General features: G+C 53.8%; 8 protein-coding genes across 8 annotated transcripts; 4 read left to right on the top strand and 4 right to left on the bottom strand.

Annotated features, from left to right (window-relative positions):
• Positions 1-90: 90 nt before the first annotated feature.
• Positions 91-2,211, top strand: L226DRAFT_563384 (uncharacterized protein; the record flags this gene model as incomplete). Its single annotated transcript, XM_067683558.1, has 2 exons — positions 91-1,784; positions 2,121-2,211. The coding sequence occupies 2 exons, from the start codon at positions 91-93 to the stop codon at positions 2,209-2,211; spliced, it is 1,785 nt and encodes a 594-aa protein (XP_067530040.1).
• A 67-nt stretch (positions 2,212-2,278) lies between these two features.
• Positions 2,279-3,027, bottom strand: L226DRAFT_275264 (uncharacterized protein). The gene is made up of 3 exons (XM_067673509.1): positions 2,632-3,027; positions 2,465-2,561; positions 2,279-2,407 (listed from the first exon to the last, which is right to left on the bottom strand). Exons 1-3 carry the CDS (start codon positions 2,674-2,676, stop codon positions 2,316-2,318), a joined length of 234 nt encoding a protein of 77 aa, XP_067530039.1. The 5' UTR covers positions 2,677-3,027; the 3' UTR covers positions 2,279-2,315.
• Positions 3,028-4,719: 1,692 nt separating this feature from the next.
• On the top strand, positions 4,720-6,884 carry L226DRAFT_275255 (uncharacterized protein). Its single transcript, XM_067673508.1, has 5 exons — positions 4,720-4,839; positions 4,902-4,970; positions 5,204-5,344; positions 5,406-6,666; positions 6,735-6,884. Exons 1-5 carry the CDS (start codon positions 4,753-4,755, stop codon positions 6,737-6,739), a joined length of 1,563 nt encoding a protein of 520 aa, XP_067530038.1. The 5' UTR covers positions 4,720-4,752; the 3' UTR covers positions 6,740-6,884.
• A 2,499-nt stretch (positions 6,885-9,383) lies between these two features.
• L226DRAFT_444049 (uncharacterized protein) lies at positions 9,384-9,928 on the bottom strand (the record flags this gene model as incomplete). Its single annotated transcript, XM_067674859.1, has 2 exons — positions 9,384-9,740; positions 9,803-9,928. Coding segments are annotated over 2 exons (483 nt in total), but the record flags the coding sequence as incomplete, so codon positions are not given.
• Positions 9,929-12,967: 3,039 nt separating this feature from the next.
• On the top strand, positions 12,968-13,135 carry L226DRAFT_423026 (uncharacterized protein; the record flags this gene model as incomplete). The annotated part of the gene is made up of 1 exon (XM_067674598.1): positions 12,968-13,135. A coding segment is annotated over one exon (168 nt), but the record flags the coding sequence as incomplete, so codon positions are not given.
• Positions 13,136-13,911: 776 nt separating this feature from the next.
• On the bottom strand, positions 13,912-14,493 carry L226DRAFT_575620 (uncharacterized protein; the record flags this gene model as incomplete). The annotated part of the gene is made up of 3 exons (XM_067685226.1): positions 13,912-14,152; positions 14,222-14,296; positions 14,363-14,493. The coding sequence occupies 3 exons, from the start codon at positions 14,491-14,493 to the stop codon at positions 13,912-13,914; spliced, it is 447 nt and encodes a 148-aa protein (XP_067530035.1).
• Positions 14,494-15,418: 925 nt separating this feature from the next.
• Positions 15,419-15,813, bottom strand: L226DRAFT_431647 (uncharacterized protein; the record flags this gene model as incomplete). The annotated part of the gene is made up of 2 exons (XM_067674707.1): positions 15,419-15,601; positions 15,667-15,813. Coding segments are annotated over 2 exons (330 nt in total), but the record flags the coding sequence as incomplete, so codon positions are not given.
• Positions 15,814-18,917: 3,104 nt separating this feature from the next.
• Positions 18,918-19,495, top strand: L226DRAFT_575618 (uncharacterized protein; the record flags this gene model as incomplete). Its single annotated transcript, XM_067685225.1, has 2 exons — positions 18,918-19,157; positions 19,208-19,495. 2 exons carry the CDS (start codon positions 18,918-18,920, stop codon positions 19,493-19,495), a joined length of 528 nt encoding a protein of 175 aa, XP_067530033.1.
• Between the last annotated feature and the right edge of the window lie 4,317 nt (positions 19,496-23,812).

Raw genomic sequence — 23,812 nt, 5'->3', positions numbered from 1 at the left:
CAGCGACACAACCCTTTTGTATGCAATCTGTCTATCTGCATGGCTATCACTATGGCGGCAGCGCGCGCAACGTCTCTGACTCGATTACCCATGAACATCAACGACCTCCCAACGGAGCTCCTCATCCAGATACTATCGCAAGTCTCCTCGGACACTCCTTGGCAGATGGTCACTCTCGGACTTGTCTGTCGCTCTTGGTACGCCGTCACGAAGTACTCTCCAGCCTTTTGGGCGAATGTCGTCGCCAACGCATGGCGGTTTCCCTCCGCACCCATCGCTGGTAGCGTCCCATCCCGCATTTGCTTCCTGGACACCTATGCAACTGCACTCGAACGATCTCTACCATTCTACTTCTCCGCATCACTAGACATTTCACAGGTTCTCACCTATTACCCTGCTGCGGGGGCCCTGAAACGGACTCTGTTGTCGACGCTGGCACCACACTCGCAAAGGCTCGTCTCGCTCTCTCTAGTCCTGGCCCCCGAGGAGCACATGCAAGAGTGCCATGATTTCCTCAAACTTACACTTCCTGTGCTTGAGGAGCTTTCTCTGACGACGCCGACCGCCCTATCGTTTCCAAACAACTCGATGAATATCGCGATCCCGCTGCCCGCTCTGGACGACCCCGCGTACCGCCCGCTCCCCTCGTCTGCCCTGCCCCGCCTCCACACCCTGCACGTCACCGGCACGTTATTTGGCCCTTGGCTCGCCCGCCCGACGCTCAAACACCTGCACATCTCCGGATCCGACGCGTTCAGCGACCGGGTGCCGACACACGGCATGCTCCTCGGCGGCCTGCAGGACTGTCCGGCACTGGAGACCCTCGACATCGACAGCGCGCTCCCGGTATGGACGACGATGCCATACGATGTGTCTTTGGTGGACGAGTGGCCGCACGCCCACGCGCTGCAGAACCTGCGCCGGTGCACCGTCCGCGACGCGCACGAGTGGACTCCAAAGTTCATTCAGTTCCTGTATGCGGCACCCCTCCCCGCCGCCACCGTGCTTTACATCACGCTCGCGCCGTCTACGAGTCTCATGTCGCTGGCCGGCCGAGATGGCTACAGGGACAGGATCCTGGCCGACCCGCAGGCGTGGTTCTCCCGGGACCTCTGCGCCCTCGCCTTCTCCCACCAGCCGCACCCGATCCGGATGGAGCTGAACAAGCACGCGCTGCGCGTGCACGCGGGCGACAAGAAGCGGCTCGAGCTCACGTTCTCACCCGCGCTCCTCGCGCAGTTCCGGGCGCGGTTCGGGCTGACGTTCGCAGAGGCACTCATCATGCAGATCGCGGTCGACCCGCCGCTTGCGCGGATGTTCGACGACTCGGCGCTGCGCCCGGACATCGACGAGCTCGTGCTGGATCTTGGGGTGCGTGCGCCCGCCCCGCTCTGGTGGCGGCTCTTCTTCCGGTTCTTTGGTCACGTCCGCCGGCTGGTCATGCGCGCGCACGACGCGTTTGCGCTGTTCGGGGCGCTGAATGGGAAGCCGGACCCGGAGGAGTGCCCCTTGGGGAGGAATGCTGGTGAGGAGGTGCTGCTCCGGTATGTGCGGGCGCAATCTTTGCCTGCGGAGGAGTTTGTGGAGGAGTTTGTGCTGTTGGGCGTGGATATGAGGTTTCAGGGCAGCGAGGAGGAGGAGCTTGCGCGGTTGATTCTGGGTGCGTTTGCGAGGCGGAAGGCGGCGGGCTGTCGCGTCCCGAGAGAGTTCACTTTGAGGTACCGTGGGGCACCTCGGCCTGCGTTCGAGGAACGGGTGAAGTGCCGGTTGGAGGGCCTCATTCGGTGCGTGGTAGTTGGCTCTTCGTGAGCTCCTACAGATTTCGTGGTTTTTGTGATTTATTACTTCGACGAAGTAGATACTGTCGATTTGTTGTACCTATGCGTACTCAATGGATGCCCTATATCTGAAGCGAAGTCCGCTTTGAAGATCTGTAGTATCTATCCAACTAATGGATCAGAGCCGGATCCCACAAATGCCTCACTAGCTTGACGCGACAACCACACGTTTGGTGGGAAACGTTGAAAAACCTCATGGTCATGAACTAATCTCGCAGTTGCATTTCTCTCCGAAGCTCAATGAGATGTATAGCAACTCGCCTGAGCAGTACTCGAATGCAGGTGTCTCCCGTGGGCCTCATCCTGCCAGCCTGGTACCACTCCCCTGGCGGAGCCATTGGCACTCACTTCTTCAAATACTCCTCAACGTTGACGGAGTTCAATGGTAATAAATAGGATGCGCGACTATGATACAAGCTTTAGGGTACATTTCGATGGAACGTCAGGAGACGGAGAGGGGTCGTGGCCCGACACCAATCACGGTTTTCGGTCTCCCTGGACGGTTCCGCGAACATCAGCAGAATTGAGCCGCGAGTCGCTCGTCTGTGAGTTCAAGCCCTTGGATTGTTCTTGATTGGCGCAAGTCAGCGAACAACTACGACGCGCAGCGAACGAGGGCGACGCACGATACATAGACGCGGGGCCTTCCTCAGCCTTCGTCTGCTTCCCAGCAACATACATGTATCCCAGCGTCCCGACGCAACCGACGACGGCAGCGATAGCCTGCACGTCGGAGAGAACGATGGTGAGCTCACCGCAACACGCGAGGCGGAAGTGATGTCATGGTACTTACAAGAGGACGACCGGAACCGCGCGTGTGGACGGGGTTTGACTGCATCGTAAATAGAGAGATCGTAGAAGAATTGGATACTTGTAGTGTACGACAGAACAGAGAGCGAGATCGGTGGGTAGGAGGAGAAGAGATGGCCGATGCAGGCGGGCATGCTCGAGCTTATAACTGGACGAGTGACGTCATTGGATATCGCCTGTCTGTACGCGCCTTGGCGTCGACGCAATGCGCTGGCGTCTCGAGAACCACTCCGGCCAGCGGATTCCAGTGAATAACAGAACGGAGGACGCTATTGATGACACCGCTCATGCGTACTGGTCGGTATGTAGAGAGGGTCGATGTTGAATGGTCCACCCTACGGACTTTTCGAGTTCATAATCTCCAAGAGAGGTAAGATGTCCATGCCATTATCGCGGCTGCTAAGGACATACGCCGGCAATATGTCAAAGACGACGATGCAGTGACCGATCTGCTTTTCACCGCCATTCAAAGTGCGACCAAACTCGGATGCCTCCTCCTTGGACGTCGTCAAAAGTCGGAGTTAATACACTTCCCCAAGGCACGAGTGCGTCCGTATCGGCCATACGGTCCTGGTTCTTCGACGGGTCGCCCGGATCGTCTATGATGATCGCCAGTCGCTTCTTGCAGTTCGACGAGGATGAGTCTTATTATCAATGTCGGATGCCAGCTGTCAAGAAGGCGAATGAGCCAAGACATGCAAGGGGACGAGTAGGATTGGAATAGGCTCACCGCCGTGAGTAAAAGGCACCATAAAGGCGTTGATGAGAGACAGACCTCTGGGCGGAGTGCGTCAGTTTGTGAAAGTGCCATTCCGCCACCGTTGTAAGATTGCGGTACTCACAGCAGGAAGCATAAGTATCGTGCCCTAGTACCGCGAGTCCGCGAGTCGGACTGCTGCATGCACCGCCCGCATATACCCGCAGAGCCCTATTCAGCTCCATCCGGATCGGCTCGATGGACGACGAAAGGCGAGCACGCATGGCTCCTCATTGAAGAGTAACCATAGATGTTGCATGTACCGACGTGCACTGACGAGTAAAACCAACAGGCGGGATGGGAATCGTGTTCCGACACCACGGCAGCGGGTATCAGGACCTCTTGGAGACCCATTCGGAGGCATCGCGGGCAGCGTCATGACCGACATCTCGGGCAACATCGCCGGATGGAGAGGAAGCGCGTTGACCATGCAGACGATCTCGAGTGTGAGGAAGTAGACTTTGGAAGCGCAGTCCGCAAGTGGGCATCGGGCTCGTCGCTGATGTCCGCCACCGCGTCGGTCCCAACAAGGTGCGGGGTCGTATGTTTGGGCGGACAAACAGCTACCCAGCGACACGCAGGGAGCGCGGCCTGGGAAAAGCGAACCTTAGGAGCAGGGGTTACTCCATGTTGTAAGTCCTGTGCGCCATGGGGGACATGGGACCGAGACTACTGTGCAGGAACGATCAGGGAACGTCAATGGCCATGGTGAGAGATAGCGAGACCAACCTCATTGAATGTGACCACTAGGAGCGAAGAGACATCAATCGAGCCAATGAGCCAGTGCTGACGTTGATGTCGAGAAACAGTAGGCGGCACCGGACGGGGCGGGAATACGCCATCTGTCGGAGACGATGTTTGCACAGAAGACTGGAGATTGCGTACCATGTGTGGCATACGAAATTGAATGGATCATTCAGTGGAGATTTGACGCGAGTTGAGAAAGTACAGTGAGGAGCCCCCTAGGCGAGGTTGTTGATATCCATTCTGCCAGCCTGTCCGTGACCTGACATTGGACGCTTGTGCATCGTGGCCATTTTCTGCTCGCCGCGCGATTATTTGAGTAAAGGCGGAAACGGAGGGTATGAATCATGGGGCAGTTCGCAGTGCGTGGATATCTGAAGTCTGCTATGCAGTAGGAGCATGAGATAATGAGGCAGCAAGTACAGAGACGTCGGGGACTCCAAGCCACCTTCTCCGACATGGGATATCAATCGGGGCTCCGATACCACTGCAGCGGAGTCTGGGCGGAGTACGAAAAGCTAAGATGGCGGCTAAACCTAAGCACGTTGAGTGCGAACAGCCTCACCGTTCCCTCTTGACACTACATACAGCAGGCAACGAGAGATGGCTACCTCCGTTCACTCAGCAACAGTCGGTGACACGAACGCTCTTGGAGAGAATATTACACCTGATCATGGCTCGGACAGAGATGTGAGTCAATCATGCTTTGTGCAGAGACCAAGTCGGTCCTAATGATCGATGGCCGACACTAGATGAACTCGGAGCCGCAAACAAAGGGGGCACTACCGGATGATACTGCCTGGAGGTTTCCTACTGCAGATGTGAGTACGCGATGAGTTTGATAGCCCGAAGCATGCGGTGGGATCGGTTCTGTACTGGTGGCGTCGGCTGTAGACAGTATGGAGCATCTCGTATCGCACAGACCGCAGACTTGACCGATCACTGATGAGCAATCGCGCTCGGTTGTGGCGCAACCGTGAGCGTTGCGCGCAGTGTCATCCCCCATGAACTATTTTGATTCGTGGTACATCCATACTGACAACCGTGTCTTCAGGAGATTCTCCAGGAGCTGTCGCAGGAGTTCACCAGTGAAGAAAAGGAGAGGGTATGGACGGAGGCCTCCGACGCGGTCAAAGCGTACTATGATCGGCTTCTCGTCCGATGGAAGGAAGAGATGGACACGCTCCTCGTCTACGTGAGTACCACAATACGTCCGACTGCAGGTGAGGATCGGTCCTCACATCGATCATGCATAGGCTGGCGTTTCCTCAGCTGTGATGACCGCATTCATCGTGGAGTCCTACAAGCTCCTACAACCTGATCCCACGGATGTGACCGTCGCCGTGCTCAAGCAGATTTCCACGCAACTGAACAGCTTCACGATCTCCCCTCCGTTCGTGAACGTCACCCAAGTGGACCAGTCGGCCAGTGCTACCCATGCGCCTTTTCGCGCTCCCTCGTCTGCGATATGGCTCAATGCCCTATGGTTCTCCAGCCTCGTCTTCAGTCTCGGATCCGCGCTGTTGGCGCTATTCGTTAAGCAATGGATATATGAGGCAACCGTCGGGGGAAATTCGCGGGAGAGTGCACGGCTTCGACAACACCGGCTGAACGGACTGTTGCAATGGCGTGTCGGTACCATTGTCGTCGTTCTTCCGATCATGCTACAACTCGCTTCTATCCTCTTCCTTGGCGGTCTCGTCCTTCTCCTTTGGACCTTGCACGCCGCCGTCGCCACAGTTGCGTCTTTGTTGGTCGGGATCCTCTTCACTTTCTTCCTCACCGTCACCATATTGCCCGTCTTCAGGAGCGACTGCTCTTACCGTTCTCCGGCTTCCCTTGCGATTTACGTTATCCTCAGACATATACGCAATACGACCATGGAGAACATTCGACGTATCTGTAAAGTACTCGACAGGTGGTACGCTGCCTTGAGACTCAGATGCGGTAGCCCCAAGGTTAGCTTCCTTCACCAGTTCGCCTACAATCGCCGCTACCTGTCCACTTGGCGCGGGCGAGACCAGAACGATATCCACAATCAGCTCGGCGCTATCGACCGTGCCATACTCACCACTGCATACTCCACGACGATCGATACGAAGTTCGTATCGGACATGCCTGTGGTATTCAGCGACCTGCCCCCTCACGAGGTGACAAGGTGTTTCGTCGACATCTGCAACTTCATGGAGGGCGAGTGGGGCGACCGGGGGATACAACAGCGACTGCTGGACGATCCTACGACTCTACCACGTATATCATGCTACGGCCTACGACACATACTTGCGAGGCCCGATAAGGGTACCAAAGCATGGGTGGACGACATCGCCAAGATCTTCCGATACTACACCTTGGGAAGGGAGCCGACCGAACGGTTTGTCGAGTTCGCGTTCAAGACTCTCTGCCAGCTCGCAGTCGAGAGCTTGACCTACAAGACCATCTATGGCTCCGCTTATGTGGTGCTGAGCCGTTTCTACGACCAACAAAAGGCTCACCATACCTATGATACATTGTGTCACGGTGCGTTGCCTCCAATGCCACGGCGACCTCACATTGCAGTAAATACTGACTACGGGCACCACAGTCAGAATGATGGCCGAGAGTGTTCTGGTATCGTGGGACCACTCTCGAGGATTCGAAGAACTGCAATTTCACACCACGGCCATATTCGCTCTCCTGCATGGCGTCCGCCATGTGGTCTCTGCACAATCTCAACTCACCCCCTCGCAAACAGAGGAACTGCTGGAATGGGGCCGCGGGAGGCTCTCTTACCTTGTCCGATGGTTGCGCAACTTGGAGTGGCAGGGGCTACACAAGGGCTGTGTCACGATCTCGGCGGATGGTATATGTGCTATGACGTTCCCTCATATCGCGTCAAACTACCTCATTACGGACGTTATAGACCCGCTCATCGCTCTATGCTCGACGCCAGAAGGACTCGAGCTAGTATCCGAGGAGCTCATCTTTGCCGTCGAGCACGCTTGGTCTTCTGTGCAAGCGGCGTACCCTAACCCGATAGATATTGTTCAAGGGGAAGAGTTTGTTTGGTGTTCGGGTTTGGACTCTATTGACGCAAAGCTGACGGAGCTGAGGGCTACGTATACCAAGGCTTCGAAGTAGTTCTAACCGTATGCCACATGTACCGTTGATGACCATCAGTAATTTCCGATTAATCTGAGTGTCTGAAACGTGGGTGCTTACCCACTCTTCACTCTTGTCTTCTTCCCTCTGAGCTCATTTCTCGAGATCTCATGACACAATTCTAGCTGTAGCTTCACTTGGATATACTCTAGTGCCCTTTCAAATCGCTTGTCTTTTTTGGCCTGTGATCACCAGTCTGAAGCCCAAACAGCCTGGCACTTTGCCCGCAGCCCATTACAGCATGTGCTGTTTGCGTGGCAGCCGGACACTGTTCACATTAGTGCTGCAGGGTCAGGTCGGGTCCGGTTTTTTGCCCTTCAGAAAGAGAACCGGACCAGTGACCGGACATGACCGGTCGAAAGTTCCGAGAACTGGCCTCACATGCCCCACCTTGTGGGACCTGACTGAACTAGCAGTCAGGTTCTGGTTATGACCGGTTATGACCGGGTGCTCGGTCATGACCGGTTAAGACCAGTTATCGACCGGTTGAACCAGCATATCTGCACAAGAAATATGAACAGTGCAACATACATACTACTCCTCAACTAGGGCCAACAGCTCTTCCTGCTTCTCATAGAACCCAAACTCTGCCAGAACAGTCAACAGTTCCTCCTCAGCCTCCCGCTCATTCTGCCGTGCGTAGTTGACAATGTGTGGCTTCCAATACCAGTTAAGGCACTCTATCTGCTCGAAGATGTCGGGGTCGAGTGTAGAACGTCTGTCGGTATTGACTTGCTTTGTGCGTGAGAAGAGTGACTCCACACCGGTGGATGCTGCAGCGACCGGAAGGATGTCCATAACGAGCCGAGCATGTGTAGGGTAGATCGACATATGAGCCTGTCAAATACGTGTCAGTGCATCCATCTAACCAGACTTTAGTGCGAGACCCATACCTGCCAGTACTTAATGAGATCAGTGTCCTTGTCGACTTCCGGGGACAGGTCTTCTGAGTACTTCCGCATTTTAGCACGCCAGCCATCGGAGGAATCATTGCCGAGAAGGCGGCGTGCACGCTCGCGGTCGTAATCATCGTCGTCACTGTCATCAGCTGCTGCCTCCTGTACTGGCTGCGGTTGCACTCGCGCTTGCTCTCTGGCCTTCGACTTCACATCTGTGGACAGACGGAAGCGCTTTGGCCAGTACTCAGCAAGCTAGAGATACATGTGTCAGTAGACGCTGATCAGATCGTACACCGAGGACGTACTATCTTCTCCACGATACTGGACGCGAATTCCTGCCAGTTCACCGCGTTCAGATTCCCATTGGCAAGATCCTCCTCATACTCATGTATCCCTCCCCATTTCTTCTCGATGTACTGTAACTTGTAGTACGGCACCTGTGGTATCCAGCCTTGTAATACAATGGCCCACAAAGTGTCAATTCTGTTGTGCAAAACGTGGGGGATTTCTACTACAAGCTAGAGCTACAAGGAGGGCCATTGTAGTAGCCCAGCCTTGTAGTATAAGGCAGTGCTTGTACTACAATTGTAGTACCCAACTAAGGAGAGGTAGACACCTTGTAGTCGATTTTGTAATACAGCCTGGAAGGGCTTTGTAGAAGCTTTGTAATAGCCGTAAGACTCCGATCTAAATCGTACAGATCTGATAGACATCAATCTGGGTACCAAGATCCTGGATCTTGTAGCTCAGCTTGTAATCGAGCGTGAGCTACCCGATTCGGGTCGTACAGCCTGCAGCTTGTAGTTCCGCTTGTAGTCGAGCGTGAGCTACCCGATTTGGGTCGTACAACCTGCACCTTGTAGCTCGGCTTGTAATCGAGGGTCAGCTACCCGATTCGGGTCGTACAGTCTGCAGCTTGTAGCTCGGCTTGTAGTCGAGCGTGAGCTACCTGATTCGGGTCGTGCAGGCTAGACCTTGTAGCTCAGCTTGTAGTCGAGCGTGAGCTACTCGATTCGGGTCGTACAGCCTGCAGCTTGTACCAGCAGGTCTAGGGCGTGTAAGTTCAATACTATGAGAAGTAGTAATTTGAATTAGAAACAAGTAACAAATTATTTATTCAACATGACGCCGCTTCCCCCTACCGCTGTTAGACTCCTCCTCTGCAGCAGGATGCTTGCCGTTGTGCATATTCATCATAGTCGTAACTACCCAGAAAACGTCATCAATCGCATCGTGAATGTCAGTGAGAGAGCTGTCCTCCTCATATGCAGCATAGAGCCACCATACAAGGCCCATGACGACAAGAAAGAGGCCGCTGGGGCCTCCGCGCCACAACACATCCCACTCAGACATCTCGGAGGGCACAACACGCAGAAGCGCTGTGTGCGAACCATCCACACGTCGACTAGCGGGCTGCAGCGACGCCCACCAGGTCCGCCACTGCAATGCGAAGGCGACGTGATTATTCAGCTCTGGGAGCTTCTCATAATCGCGGCCCTCCTTCATCCACTGCGAGTATTCATCGGGACGCAAAGCAGGAGGGAGGTGAAACTGCTTCTTCTGCATATTGATGCTGTTCGTCAGTCGCATTGTGCCATGAATCGGAATACACTCACCCGTCCCTCCGGATAGCCCATATGAATCTCAAACCTCTGCCATGCGTCCAGCAGCTGCCGCCATCTATCTCCTCCAGCCTCGAGATGGTACTCGAAGTACTCCATCGCGTTGAGAACCCACTCCGGTGCATCGGGGTCGAGGATGGAAAGCGCTGCATTGGAAGGCTCGTGAGTCGGGACAGATACTGACGGCGGCAGCACAGCGGGGACAGTGGATGAGGACAGGGATGTCGCAGAGATACTGCTAGCAGTCATGATGTTTTCAGTCGAGCTAGGAGACGCAATGGGGGCTACAAGGTCAGTGGGACCACGACGAGACGAGGCAAAGTCATCGTTCAGACGATGGTGACACTCTGCGTTGTCCGAGTTGAGCAGGCTCGAAGATGCGGCAAGGCTGTCCGCTGGCGTTGTGGCAGTCTGAGTGGGCGAGGTCTCCTTGGACGTGGTTGCTGACGGGTTCTCGGAGGCTGTTGTTGCTGACGACGGGTCATCGGATTTCGCTGCAGATTCTTGTGCATCGGTCTTCTCCTGCGAGCGCTCCTCAGCCTCCTGTGCGGGAGCGGAGACGGTCTTGATTGCCTCCTCGGTACTCGGAGGCGTCTGCGTTGGCTGTGCGGCCATTTCTGTGGTATCGACATCGGGGGGAGGAGCTGGTCCAGCGGGGGCGGCAGTGATGGCGACGGCAGCAGCAGCAGCCCGAGAGCACATCCGCGTGGTGACAGACGTGGGAGTGGGAGCAACCAAAGTCTTCTTTGTCCCACGAGCCCGAGGCGTCTTTGCGGGCGTGCGCAACACGTTCGCTGCCTCTCCCAGACCCTGCACGGCAAGAAATTCTTTGTTCTTCTTGATATTCGCGAGACGCTGCTGCTCGAAATCCATCTCTGGCGACTGATCCCTCGACGACCCCTCGGAGCTTGCAGGAGCCGCAAGAATCACAGACGGAGAGGGATCGGATGGAGGAGGAGGAGGAGGAGGAGGTGCGAGTTGCACAGTGAAAGAGGGCCAGGGATTGGGAGGAAGGGGAGGTTCCGGAGTTGATGTGGACGCGGCGTCGCCGCTGTTGGTGGTTGCACGAAGGTAAGCCTCATGCAGGTTCCTCACGGTCTCAGGGGCTGAAAAGATGATGGTCGCATCGTCAGGACCCATGGTCATTGAACTGTACCGCTTACCGTAGCAATTTACCACGAACTGATTAAAATCCTCCTTGTATGCCGGCCATTTCGTGCATGCCTCAGGCAGAGTGAGACCGAGGTTGGCCGTGTTCCCGGTATGATAACTGGTGTGTGATCATCGTGGTTAGTCGCTTTGACGCCATCGTGCCTCAGGTAGCGAAGCTCATGATACGCACAAAAACGATACCATCTCTCCAGTGTCCGCCCGTGGCCCTCCGGTGTTGATTTGCACCTCAAACCCACTCTGTGCCTTGATGTTCTTCGCCACATCTTCAATCTTTTGTAGCAAGTTGTCGATACGCCTAGGAGGGCCCCAGAGAAGTAAGTACACACATAATTCTTGCAGGCAGACCGTAGGACTCACTCTTGTATAATCAATGCACGGTTCTCCTGTTGTTGCGCGGTTACGCCATGTGCGGCATTCGTGAATATCTCCAACCCATTCTCCTTGGGAACCTTCACCCGGGCATCCTCCACCTTCTTCTGTACATCCTGCGGTTCTTCGGCCAGCATCTCCTTCGCACGCTCACCCATGAACTTCACCCAATCGTCTGGCTTCTCTCCCTCCGGAACGTTCTTCAAGTACTTGTCAAACTTCTCCTTGATGATGGGTAGGATGCGCTCCCCGCAGATATCAATATATGCTTGGTACGCATGCCTTTTGACCGCTTTCTTTGGTGCACTGCTGAGGTCGATACCGCCGTCTTTCTTCACCTTTCCCTTCCCCTTCAGCTCCTTCCCACTGTTGCGATTTTTGAACCACCAGTATATTTGCTGTACCTGCAGGTAAGTCTCTGAGACTGATCTGTGAACGCCATGTATTCAACTAACCTTCATGCGCTGCGCCACAGAGACCTTAGGAAAATCACCGTTCGCATCCGCCTTGAGCCCTGTGATGAAGATCCTCGACAAGTCGGCATCGGCGAGAATCTTGACCTCTGGGTAGAACTTGTTGAAATAGTTGAGTTGCGTCCCCGATATCCAGGTAGTCGATTGGTTGTTTGCCCGCGACTCATCGTATGCATTCCACAGATCTTCAAACCATGTGCGTTCGGCCTCAGACGTTCAGCCACGCGTAGCCATAGTGCAGGTAAGACGTTTTGTTCAGCAGAGACAGTGTGGAAAGCGCAGGGAGCTCAGATGAATCGCTGGATATGCAGGTGAATCATCAACGGCAAAAATCCCGGGGCGGCGCAAGCTGCGGGTATATTGTATTACAAGGCACCCAGACCAGAAATTGCATCCGCCCGCCCCCGCGACATCTCGATCATCCACCGTTATCCCTCTACCCTCAACCCCGACCACTATCTATTACAAGTAGGCACACATCATGCAGTAGTACCCAAAGTTGCTCTTCTCATAACCTTGCACCTTTCAGAACGCAGCTCGGCCATGGCGTAGCACACTCGTCTCGCGTTTCCAGGCTCGTATATGGGATGAGGCTTCACACGCATTCGTCATGCCCATCACCGTAATCACGCCACTGCTGTACGTATCTGCTCAAGCATGCAGAGCTGCCGGGGGTGCAGAGCTGACTATCAAGCCTGACCCTGATCAAATGGACACAGACCTATCGATACTCGCGCCTCAACCACCCAAGGCCAGTAATAGCAAGAAGGCTTCAGCTCACGCCCCCAAACCTGTCACTCCCCCTGCGACCAATGGTTCAGTTCCGAATCCTACGCCTACGTTGAAGTTGCGTCTGCCAACACGCCACTGAGCCCGAGTCTCCATTTTCTGGCAAGAGCCCTCTGTGAAGGACGGCGTGGACAACTCTGCCACGTGCATTTCCGATGGACGTGGACGCATCTGATCTCTCCTGAGCCCCTGTGCTGAACGTCAGCCCCTCATTGCATGCCAAAACCGGACTCCCGACCGCTCGATCCATCTCCGATCACACAGCCTGTGGGTATCGACGTCCCTATCCAGCCCGAGGTGAGTCTCCCGCCGCACCAGCTGTCGTCGATCCAAATGCTGACCAATAACAGCGGTCATCAAGTACGCTCTCAACCATACCGTTGCCCTCGTTCAAGCTAAGAAACCGTCTCTCGTCGTCATCGCTCACGATGTCGACTCCATCGAGCTCGTCGTCTTCCTTCCTGCCCTCTTCCTCGAGATGGACGTTCCCTACGGAGTTGTGAAGCACACATCTCAGCGCGGTCGTCCCCAAGAAAACCGCTGCTGTCCGTTGCGTTCAGGATGTCAAGAGCGAGGACCAGCGTGAGCTCTGCGTCGCTGCTCTCAGCGTCGGCGTAGCCAGCTTGAACACCCACCCTCACGCCCTTCCCCGACTCTTCGCATACGCACTGGCACATGAACTCCGAGGAATACAAAGCGGCTGACAATCTGAAAGTGTCTCTCGTCGTCACCGCTCACGATGTCGACCCCATCGAGCTCGTCGTCTTCCTTCCTGCCCTCTTCCTCGAGATGGATGTTCCCTACGGAATTGTGAAGCACACACACATCTCAACGCGGTCGTCCCCAAGAAGACCGCTGCTGTCCGTTGCGTTCAGGACGTCAAGAGCGAGGACCAGTGTGAGCTCTGCGTCGCTGCTCTCAGCGTTGGCGCAGCCAGCTTGTATGTCTTGCCAAAACCGCTCTGCGTCCTCCACCACACGCTGCTGCTGGAGTTCGAACGCCGTGATCCAGACTATACATACGATTACCTCTATCCCCACGCCAAGCTCTGTAGATATAGAATCAATGTTCGTCACCTGAACAATGCGCCCTGGGGTGACCTGACGGCGGTCAAGCAGTAGAGTTCAAAACTAAGTACTCTTCTCATTCCTACGCGTCCGGAAGAATCGAATCCAGGAATACTTCGACTGTAGCTAGTTGGTATTGTAATTCATATGCGACCTCACTCAGTATGTTAAACTGCTCTTGTATGACATCTTCAGGTAGCGTGAATAGCAACTCAGAACCCCCGAGGGTGCATCACAGCGCCTGCAGAATGTGGTCGCCCTCGTCGATCCATCTTTCCTTTTGAGCAACCCACTCCTCGACCTCACCCCGCAAGGTAGCCTCTTGAAGTTCCTCCCCCACTCGTTTCCGGTATGCGAGGTGGGACTCGGTGTGGAAGTCCCACAACCGGAGCATCTGATTCAACTTATCGAGCTCTTTCGAGAGTTCGACGTGGGGTGTCGGTCCATTTGGTATAGGTGGAGGCCGGGGAGGTCTGCAGAAGTATTGGAGTAGACCAACTCGTGAGTCGTACATAATGCGGGCGATAAGAGGGGAAACGTACAGTGTATGAGTACTTGACTGCGCACGCGATATGCCTGGACGCTCACCATGCACGCCATTTCGGCCGGGTGTCAAGCTAGATCGCGGTCAAATATGATGAGCAATACTGGAGGCTACAGCATGAGAATGCTACTGAGCTCACCTAGTGGCAGATATCACGGTCTGAGTGCTCTCGTTTCGATCACCTCTCTTCAATTTCTCCCGGTAGCGTCGATTCCACTCCCGTCGTAGGGCCTTTCTGCGCTCGACATCTTCCGGAGGAAGCGCAGACATGTGCGACTTGGCGCAATGACTTGGGAGTACTAAGCGGTTTCGTAGTAGAAGTGAGGAGCGAGTTCGCAGTGGAAGTGAGAAAGCAAGTCTCAGCGTCTCAGCATCTCAGCGGACAGACTGAGACGGTCGCAGGACGCTATGTAGATTTTGGTACGCACACACCGGCCTCAATGCCAGCGGGATCCTACATTGTCGACACAAAAATATATATATCTTGGCTATGCGAGAGCTCATCTATACATGGTGTGTATAAGAGATCTATGAGTCTGAGCTGTCAAAGTGCGGCAGAAAGGTGAGACAATCGGTGAGACGGTCGGTGAGACGGTCGGTGAGACGGTCGGTGAGACGGTCGCATTTCGATCAGCGCTTACTACTACACCTCCTCGCTGCCCTCATCCCATCTCATTTTCTACCCGGTTATAGGGCTCTTCACGAGTGCCACATACCTGCGGGTATTCACGGAGCCACTCGTTTCAGTACCCGTGGGTTAGACATCCACGGATATGGGTATTCATTTTCCACGGGTATTCTGCGGATGTGGGTATGGATCAAGCAGTACAGCGGGTAAAACCGCGGGTACCCGGACATCGAGGAACAGCCAGAACACATTTGATTATGGGCGGAGACAAGACGTAACTAATCTAATATAATTGGAGCATGATTAGTCCCCTCGGCAGTGGCTGCCGGTGGAGCACGAGATGCCTTGTTCGCAAATGTCTGAACAATCTCGGCCTCAGGCACGAGACCCGGGATCTTCATCCACGAGCTGAGGACAGTCGCCGCACGCGTAGACTCATCTGACAAGCTGCGGCGCAACTTGGACACAGTGAGACCCCCACGTGAGAACGCTCTCTCGGCATCCACAGATGTAGCTGCAAGACAGCATCAGCACACCCATCACAAAAACAGAGCACACAAGCAGTAACATACCAGGAACGGAGAGTATGTCCAGGGCCATGCACGCGAGGGGGTAGCGATCAGTCTCCAGTGACTTCCAGTGTCTGATGGGGTCATCCACACTGCTTATGGGTGGGGAGATCAGGTACTCCTCGAGTGCATCAAGGCCGCCTGAGGAGAAGTCCTCCTCTAGCGCTGCGAAGAGACCTTTCTGTAATATGACGTTCATCAGCCAATCATGATACGGTTGTCAGTGCGGAAAACAATTACACATACCTTCGCAGGTGCCCCGGAGACTGGCGTGGATGTCGGTACAGGCTTGTATCGCTGCCACTCCTCACGGAGCAAGGCAATTGCGGTGTCGATCCAGCTCTGAGGCCAGCATTGCTTCTTTAGATACGCAGTTTTGTACCGCGGGTGTAGTACTGGAAAGACAAGGTGAGCTAATCGAGTGTCAGCAGCATGACCACATGGATCACATACAGATTGCGCATCGGTACAAAATTGAGTCGTCTGTCTTTTTGTAATACTTGTTGAGGATCGCATGGCCGAGAGATGCTGCGACGCGAACAGCGGGCTTGAGTTTCGTGTCCGCTATGGCCTCGGTCAGCATGCCTTCCAAGAAGTCGATCACGGGGATGACTTCATGGATCAGAGGCCAGCCGCGTGCGGACATGTGTTCGGTGGCCTTGAGAAAATACTAAGACGACTGTAGGTAAGTGATTTAGCAGTAGACAACCTGAGAACACTTACGGCGAGGATGTGTTCGAGTTGTTTGAGAGTATCCCACTCGTCGCCCGAGAGCTTGAAACGGAGGAGACGAGGGCCTCGTGACCTGTTGTGGGCAGCCTTGGAGACAAGATCATCGAGTGCGGGCTGGAGCTCGAGGGCGTGCCGGCTCGTCATAGCGACACTGTTCCATCTTGTCGGGACGGAACGTACAACTGCACGGACTGGAAGAGAGTGCTCCCGGCACAGCTCTTCCAGGGCTTCGCGGAGGACGGGACTGTGGAATACTTTTTTCGTGAGGGCATGGATCTGTGAGAGGGTGCTGTGTAAGTATATAAGTACACAGCAGTCGTGCGAGCATACCTTCATCAGCGTCTTTTGGGCAAAGAGGCGGTCGTCGTCAGTAAGCGCTACTGGGTCCTCGTTCATTGCGATGATCTCGTCAATCACCGCGGCATCGCTGGCCGCAGCGTCGGGATCCAACTCGTCATCTTCGTCCGCATCTTGGCTGTCCAACTCGTTGTCCCCCAGCTCTTCAGCGTCATGGGTGTCGGTGTCCTCATCATAAGAGCTTGTAGAGCCGTCGTCTCCGGTGTCTCCAGGGCTGGTAGACTGCTTCTTCGTGAATGGCTGCAATATAGCCTAAATAGACGTTAGCTTACAGGAGATGTGGAAGCTGAAGATTGTTTGACGTCAATGCGAGAAGGTATGCAGGAGCAGTAAGCGGAACTGCGCGCTCCGGAGTCTGGCGGAGGATCGGGTGGGACGAGGGACGTCTTCTCCAGGAAGGACATGGGTCGCACGAGGTCCAAGGACGAGGGGGAACGCTGAAATGCGAGCGATCGTGGGGAACGGGGAACGAAGAAAAAGACCACACACCTTGACGCATAGGTTGAGAACATGGCAGAAGCAACGCACACGCGTGTGCGGTCTGCACCGGCCGTTCAAACGGCGTCCGAGAGCCTTCACCATGGTGTCATTGTTTGATGCGTTGTCAGCCGTTTGTCCGTATATCTATGTGAAGTTCATGTGGTTAGTGCAAAGCAAAGCGAAGGGAGATGAAGGTCCCTACCTTATCCGAGATGCCGAATGAATCGAGACATTCGTGCATCTTCTCAGCAAGATATCTGCCGCTGTGACCCTTACGAAGACTGCAGAACATGTCAGTCAGTTATTTGAGGGAAGATTCAAGAGCGACTTACCGGATGAAGTCCAGGATAAACGAGCGTATCTCCCTGGACGTTTCGAACACGACGACAACTCCGAGGAATGAGATAACATTGGGTGACGTCCATCCATCGAAGGCAATATGGATGACGGAAGCCTGGCGCTGCAGGAACGCCGCTACAGCAGCCTTTGATATGGTGAAGGTCTCCTTGACGTCGCGGGAGACCGTCGAGTCGGACGGGGTCTCCACTTTGGCGTAAAGCATCTTGAACATTGCTTGCAGTGGTGGATCTTCGATGATTGAGAAAGGACGGTAACAGGTCGTCACCCAGACTGTGGTGAGGTAGCGGAAGCGGGCCTTGTTATATGTCGAACCGCTGGCGTACTGGGTGATAGAGCCTTGGCCCGAGGCCGGTGCTGGATCACAAATATCTACATGTGTGTTGAGGTTACTAGTCGAGGAGTCCGTGGGCGCACGAGTGACGAACTCCGAGGGGTGCCTGGGGATCTTGTTGGCATGAAGATGAGGACAATGTATCAAGAATACTCACTTGCGACAATAGAAACGGTATTTGATGATCCCATCCTCCGTGATGATCTCGGGGGGCATTTGGAAGTGTGCATACACATCCGATCGCCATGAATCCATCTGCGCCTCTGTGGATGTGCATAAGATCAAGCGACGATGAAACATAAGCCAGCAACATACCAAGAACCTCCTTGGGCGATCGCTCATCCACCTTCCACCGTTCTTCAAAAGTACGGGCCCGTTTCGGTGGATGACTTGCTTCAGAAGTCGTGGTTTCAGAGGTACCTACCCCCTCACCAGGCTCAGGTGAGGGCAGTCGGACAGCCCTTTTCCTCTTCGAGTGCTTCCGAGGGGCCATAGGCAGCAGAGTCACAACGGTGGATGAAGTACAGTGGAATGTCGTTCAAGCACAGCTCGAGAGCGTGACTTGGGGGGGGGAGAGCAGGCTAGGAATAAAGACATTGTATTTATCTGCCATCGTGAAACAAGCCAGAGAGCGAACAGTAGAATAGAGCTACGGCACGTAGCCTGAGCGACGAGGAGGGATGTTTGGTTTGTCGATCTCGATCGCGCACAGCTGTCGCCCGTGCAGACGTGGCAGGTGCTCTCTCCCTCTTGCTAGCAGCTATGTATATGTAACCACTCTTCCTCCACCTCTTCCATCCGCTTTGCTCATGCTCTCGACTTCTCCCGCACATTTCTATACCGACCACTGCCAATATCACTGCCAATATCCCATCCATCTGTCCACCACGAAACACCCGGGCCCCGCGGACTCCGCACGTATCCGAGCCGTTCAGCACTCTGACACGCCTTGGCTCGAGTAACCGACAATTTCGCTAAGGCTTTTTGTTCACCGTTTTCCCCCAAGAGGTATGCTACATGTCGTTCTTCAGTCTTGCCAATACTTACAGTGACACTCTATGCAGCTGATCGAGGCCCCAGCAATATACAACAGAAGCGGGATGCAGGCGAGTGGGAGGAGCTGTGGGTATTGTGGAATAGCGGGCAGAGTGGGCAGGGCATGCATACAGGCCTCATTTGGTGACACCGGTAAGTCACCGTTCACTCCTCCCCTTCTCCCGTCTCGAGCATAGCCAAGATGCCCGCATCACACCCGGATGCCTCTACCCCACCTCCCACACCTCCCCTTCCCACAAGATCCCTACGCATTCTGATCGACCAACTCATCCGTCTACTCCGCTGCCAGGGACCCATCCTCGACCACCAACACATCGCCCGCCTCGTTACAGAGGAGTGCCTGGCTATCCCCGCATTCCGATCAATCCTGTCGACTTCAGCCCAGGCATCACTCATCTGTGGCATACTAGAGTGTATCTATGTACGTACACTTCACACTATCATCGAGCTATTACTGATACATGTTCATAGGATCTCGCATCCACCCATCACCACCCAAGCTCCTCCAGTGTTGAACGCGCGATGAGTTCAGCTGCATCTGACACCTGGACGTCTCTTCACGATCAAAACCTCCATATTTGTACTATCTCTTTCCCTGATGGTCATCGTCTTTTCTTTCCTGCTCTCCACCCAAGTATCCCCCCGCTTCGTATTGTCCATATCCACGTCGCCGATGATGTTGAGGACTCCGCACGCATTCAAGAAGACTATGTAGATATTGACGACGACGACGACATGCCGCCTCTCATTGACCCTTAAATACCACCTTCCCCTCATCTCGTCTCAGCATGCACCAACGCCACCAGGTTTTCCTCATCGCTCGCTTGTGTCCGGATGGCACCGTCTGCCAACGTATCCGCATGGACCGTCGACTGTCAGGCGCACACGTCTCCCTCGCAGACCGAAGGCGTCTACACGCTCCATTGTGCGTCTGAACTGCTCTTCACTGTCAGACACTTCTGCAGGCCGAGCAGGAGGGGGAGACGAGATCTGAATAGGACCGGACATCATGGAGAAGGTGTCTTCCCAGGTGGAGGGAAGGGAGTCAGATGCGAATGGTTCCAGGAATGTAGCACAGGGCCTGATGGGTCGTCTTCGAGCACCTCTTCGATTTCGAGGAGAGGAGACGACTTTCGCTCTGTCAACCTTGTCATATGCAGCCAGCCATCCTCGTCATATGCAGCCAGCCATCCTCGTCATATGCAGCCAGCCATCCTCGTCATACGCAGCCAGCCATCCTCATCATGTGCAGCCAGCCATACCTCCCTCCGCTTGAGCGCGTTCGCGCAACAATCATTCCTCCGTTCACGTCCGATCACCTTTCTTTGTACCTATTGCTCCTTCGGATGCCATGCTCACGTTCGGTCCTTTGGACATCATGATGGCACCTGCGCCTAACTACGTCCCCACCCGTCTCCGAGTCTACTACCTCTATCCCATGTACACAAAGTGCTGGAGTCCCTTCAAGCTCGTCCGCACCCAGCCACACAAGCCTCCTCCTTCGTGTCTTACCATATTACCTTGCCATGTCCCTGACCCTCTGTCACATCATCCTCATGTTCTGCTCTCCACCCAAGTATCCCCCCGCTTCGTATTGTCCATATCCACGTTGCTGATGATGTTGAGGACTCCGCACGCATTCAAGAAGACTGTACATATTGACGAAATCATATTGTACATACATATTTGCCACTCTTTCTGTGGTCTAGTACCGACTTTATGGACTTACACTGATGTGCTTCAATGACAATTTTGCTTTGCATTCATGAATACCCGTGTGAGTACCAGCGAGTACTCGTCGAGCTCTTTCACTCGTAGGTACCTGTAATCCGCGGGTAAGAAACCCACGGATATGGGTTATCCGTGGGAACATACCCGTACGGTTGCGGGTTTAGTGGCCAAAGTTTGCTTACCTGCGGGTAACGGATACGGGTGTATCTGCGGGTAACTCGTGAGGAGCCCTACTTCCTGCTATGCTACGGATACAAAAGGGACCTCTGGACAGGAACTATGCACGGACCACGAACAGGAACTGGGGCCATACTGACCAATGAGCGTCCTCCAGCTTCTGGTTACCTTCCGTTATGTGTTCCTCCTGGCTCCCCGTGTGTTTTCCTCTGGTTGTACTCGAACCCCAGTTCCGGTGATGACCGCCGGTGAGAAGTACCGAAGGCGTGGAGAGAGAGAGTGAGTGAGAGGTGTCCTGGGGACTCCTAAGGTAACGCTGTGCTAGCAGGCAGGAAGGAACACTGAGGTCCGTCGCCGGCACCACCACAGGAGAGGTTCCTCTCGCGCCTGACGAGGTCCACCACTGGTAAGAGCCTCAGAGTGAGAGTGCAGTGCAGTCAAAGCCAGCCACCATCGATACCCATCAATGCCCGAAGATGTGTTGATGTTTTCAATTTGCGGAAGTCCGACAAGAGGCTCCAGAGTAGTGATGTGCCAAGCCCGGCTCCAAGCCGTTAGACTCCCAAAGCCGGCCCTCTTCAGGCCGAGCTGGGCTGAGCTTTGAGGACGGCTCAGCTCACAACTTCTGTGAGCTTGAGCCGGGCTCTTGAGCTTGAGCCTGACACTATGGATGGGAGGGGCAATTATGGTCAGTTCTTGAATGAATCTCAGCCTAAAAACTATATAATTCAAGCTCACAAACCTTTTCTGCAGTCTTTATTTGTCTCGTCTCTTGGTGGGGGCCCCCGGAAGTCGTCAATGTTGCTTTCTCAAAGCCACGACCTCGCAAGCGCCCACTGTACTCAGGCTCCAGCTCAGGCCGAGCTGAGCTTGAGCTGAGCCCAAGCTGTCCTAGAGAGCCCGGCTCACCACTTCGACAAGCCGTAGCTCCCAAAGCTGAGCTGTAGCCATGGCTTTGGAGCTGAGCCGGGCTCTGCACATCACTACTCTGGAGTTTATACCAGAGCAAGCTACGGGTAAGAGAGTCAAGCAGAAAGTTAAGACCAGAGACGAGAACAGAAGTCGTGAGACAGAGGTGGAGGTCTGATGGAGAATCAGACGGAGGTTGCAGGGTAAGCCAGATAGATTGAGTTTTGAGTAACTGAATAGTCAAAGGACGAGTAACGAGATATCAGAACTGAGGAACTATTAGACTGTAAGGTATGTCTTATATATGAATATCTGAATGTCTGGTCGGAGTCTGATAGGAGTAGAGACAGGAGGCAGAATGTGGATGTGATGAGACGGAAGCAAACATCCAAGCCCTATTGAATATAAGTAATGGATACAATGTCATAATGCAGGCAGATGACAGGGTGAATGTCCAGAAGCAAGTGGAGTCCAAGCAGATGTCTGAGTAAGGCATGATGAGTAGAAACGAGGGTGATGAAGTCATAAATGGAAAAGGGGGCAGAGTTCAGAGGTAGTCCTGTCAGAGTTGTGGCGGAGAAGTGGTGGGAATGAAGGACTTGAGCACGGGATGTGACAGAGTATCTGAATTTTATCTCCCTCATTTCCTGTCCATTCCCCATGGGATTACAGACATCAAGTGCTTGCATGCTAGGGAATGGATTTACCAAGTTTCAGCCCATATGTGCAGGAGGCGAGATTTGGGGGGCGCTTTTTTTCAGCTAAGACAGCTAAGTCCACTAAGATTTTTGGGCTTTTACTGATTGAGTCATTTGATACCACACTCCTGTATATATTGACTAGCTACGAGAGAATAGATTCAGGTCACATATGAATCATGATAATACAATACAAGTACATAAACAAATAGTCAAAACAGTTACACATTAAGTTCTCGCTGCAGAACCAGGCTGCAAGTTTGAACCACTAGTTTTGCTGATACTAGAGGAAGAAGTTTTAGTAGAGGTAGTAGGAGTTGTTGTTGTTCCACCAGAGGTGTTAGTGGTCTGTGCCTTCTGTTTCATTTTATGATCGCATGCTGGTTGTGTACAGGTTTTACAATCACACCCTATTGGTATACATATATCAATTATATCTGTATGCCAAATGTCTTAGTCTAAAGTTTCCTGCAGAAGGGCTTACCAGCTTTGCATACAGGGCACTTGTTGGTGGTAGCCATGATGACTTTGTGTGGTGATAAATCAAAGGAAGATCAGACAACAGTGGAAAGAATTTGAAGTGTGTAGTACAGGGAGAAGTATATGGCAGATGTGTTGAGGTGAGGAGAAATGATACATCTAAGACCTTCTTATACTACCTCTTCATAGGTAGTGTTAGTGGAGTTGCAGGCTTGAAGGGATATCGAAGAGGCACCAACATATCCTGAGCACTCATGAATACTTCCCAATAGCTCAGCATCTGAAATCATAGTTGTGACATGCCGCCTCAACATGCTGCTCCAGATGTAGTATAGCTATCAAGCTGACTGCACATATCCGAAGTTTGTTACAGTGTTTATGTACCCAGTGCTACCCAGGGAAAATGCGCATCTGCCGGGTTCTGCCCTCTCAGTGCTGAACAGAGGTCAGTCAGGATGGCAGTAGGTACTACCTAGGTGCGGCGTCCAACTTGTAGATTGTCATGAAGTGAGATGATGTTAACTAGACTTCAAGTCACGATGTGCGTGGCGGCGCAGCAAGCGTAGTTGGGCACTCGAGCTCACTGGCATATCGGCCATAGTTTCCATGTCCTCGCCACCTCATATTATGGAAGAGAACATGTCAGAGGCCAAAACGTCGGATGAGTGATGGGACAAGGGATCAGGGACTCGTGTGAGAGAGATGGGTTCACGTACCTCAGACATTTGCGGCGTACCCTAGTGTATGTGGCACCCAAGTCGACACTTGCATGCATTCTGACAGAATGCGTATGGCGTGAAGCCTTTGTCGCCTCTAAGTCTTCCGATTGATGCAGGAAGACAAGTAACATGTAATATCCCTTTATCATAGAGATATTTCGAGCCGAGGCAATGAAGCGAGAACAAAAGGACATGTGTCTGAACAGGGTGGAAGCAGAGACGCTCAGGCATCCAGAGGATGTGCGCCGCGGGATGCGCCCAGGATGTAGGGAGCGCGACGCCTCACGCAGACGGTATTGTGCGCCCCTCTCCAGCAACTATAGAATACCAGGAGCTCGCCGCCTCCTTCCAGTACCAACGCC

The sequence above is a fragment of the Lentinus tigrinus genome (assembly GCF_003813185.1).
Source record: "Lentinus tigrinus ALCF2SS1-7 unplaced genomic scaffold L226scaffold_47, whole genome shotgun sequence".
Taxonomy (NCBI): domain Eukaryota; kingdom Fungi; phylum Basidiomycota; class Agaricomycetes; order Polyporales; family Polyporaceae; genus Lentinus; species Lentinus tigrinus.
This window is presented reverse-complemented; position numbering and strand designations above follow the sequence as displayed.

Coding starts and splice junctions, on each gene's coding strand:
- L226DRAFT_275264 (XM_067673509.1), bottom strand. CDS start 2,676: ATGCAGTCAAACCCCGTCCACACGCGCGGTTCCGGTCGTCCTCTT. Junction 2,562..2,631: donor GCGGTTCCGGTCGTCCTCTT/GTAAGTACCATG, acceptor TCCGACGTGCAG/GCTATCGCTGCCGTCGTCGG. Junction 2,408..2,464: donor AGGCCCCGCGTCTATGTATC/GTGCGTCGCCCT, acceptor GCGCCAATCAAG/AACAATCCAAGGGCTTGAAC.
- L226DRAFT_275255 (XM_067673508.1), top strand. CDS start 4,753: ATGGCTACCTCCGTTCACTCAGCAACAGTCGGTGACACGAACGCTCTT. Junction 4,840..4,901: donor ATCATGGCTCGGACAGAGAT/GTGAGTCAATCA, acceptor GGCCGACACTAG/ATGAACTCGGAGCCGCAAAC. Junction 5,345..5,405: donor TGGACACGCTCCTCGTCTAC/GTGAGTACCACA, acceptor GATCATGCATAG/GCTGGCGTTTCCTCAGCTGT.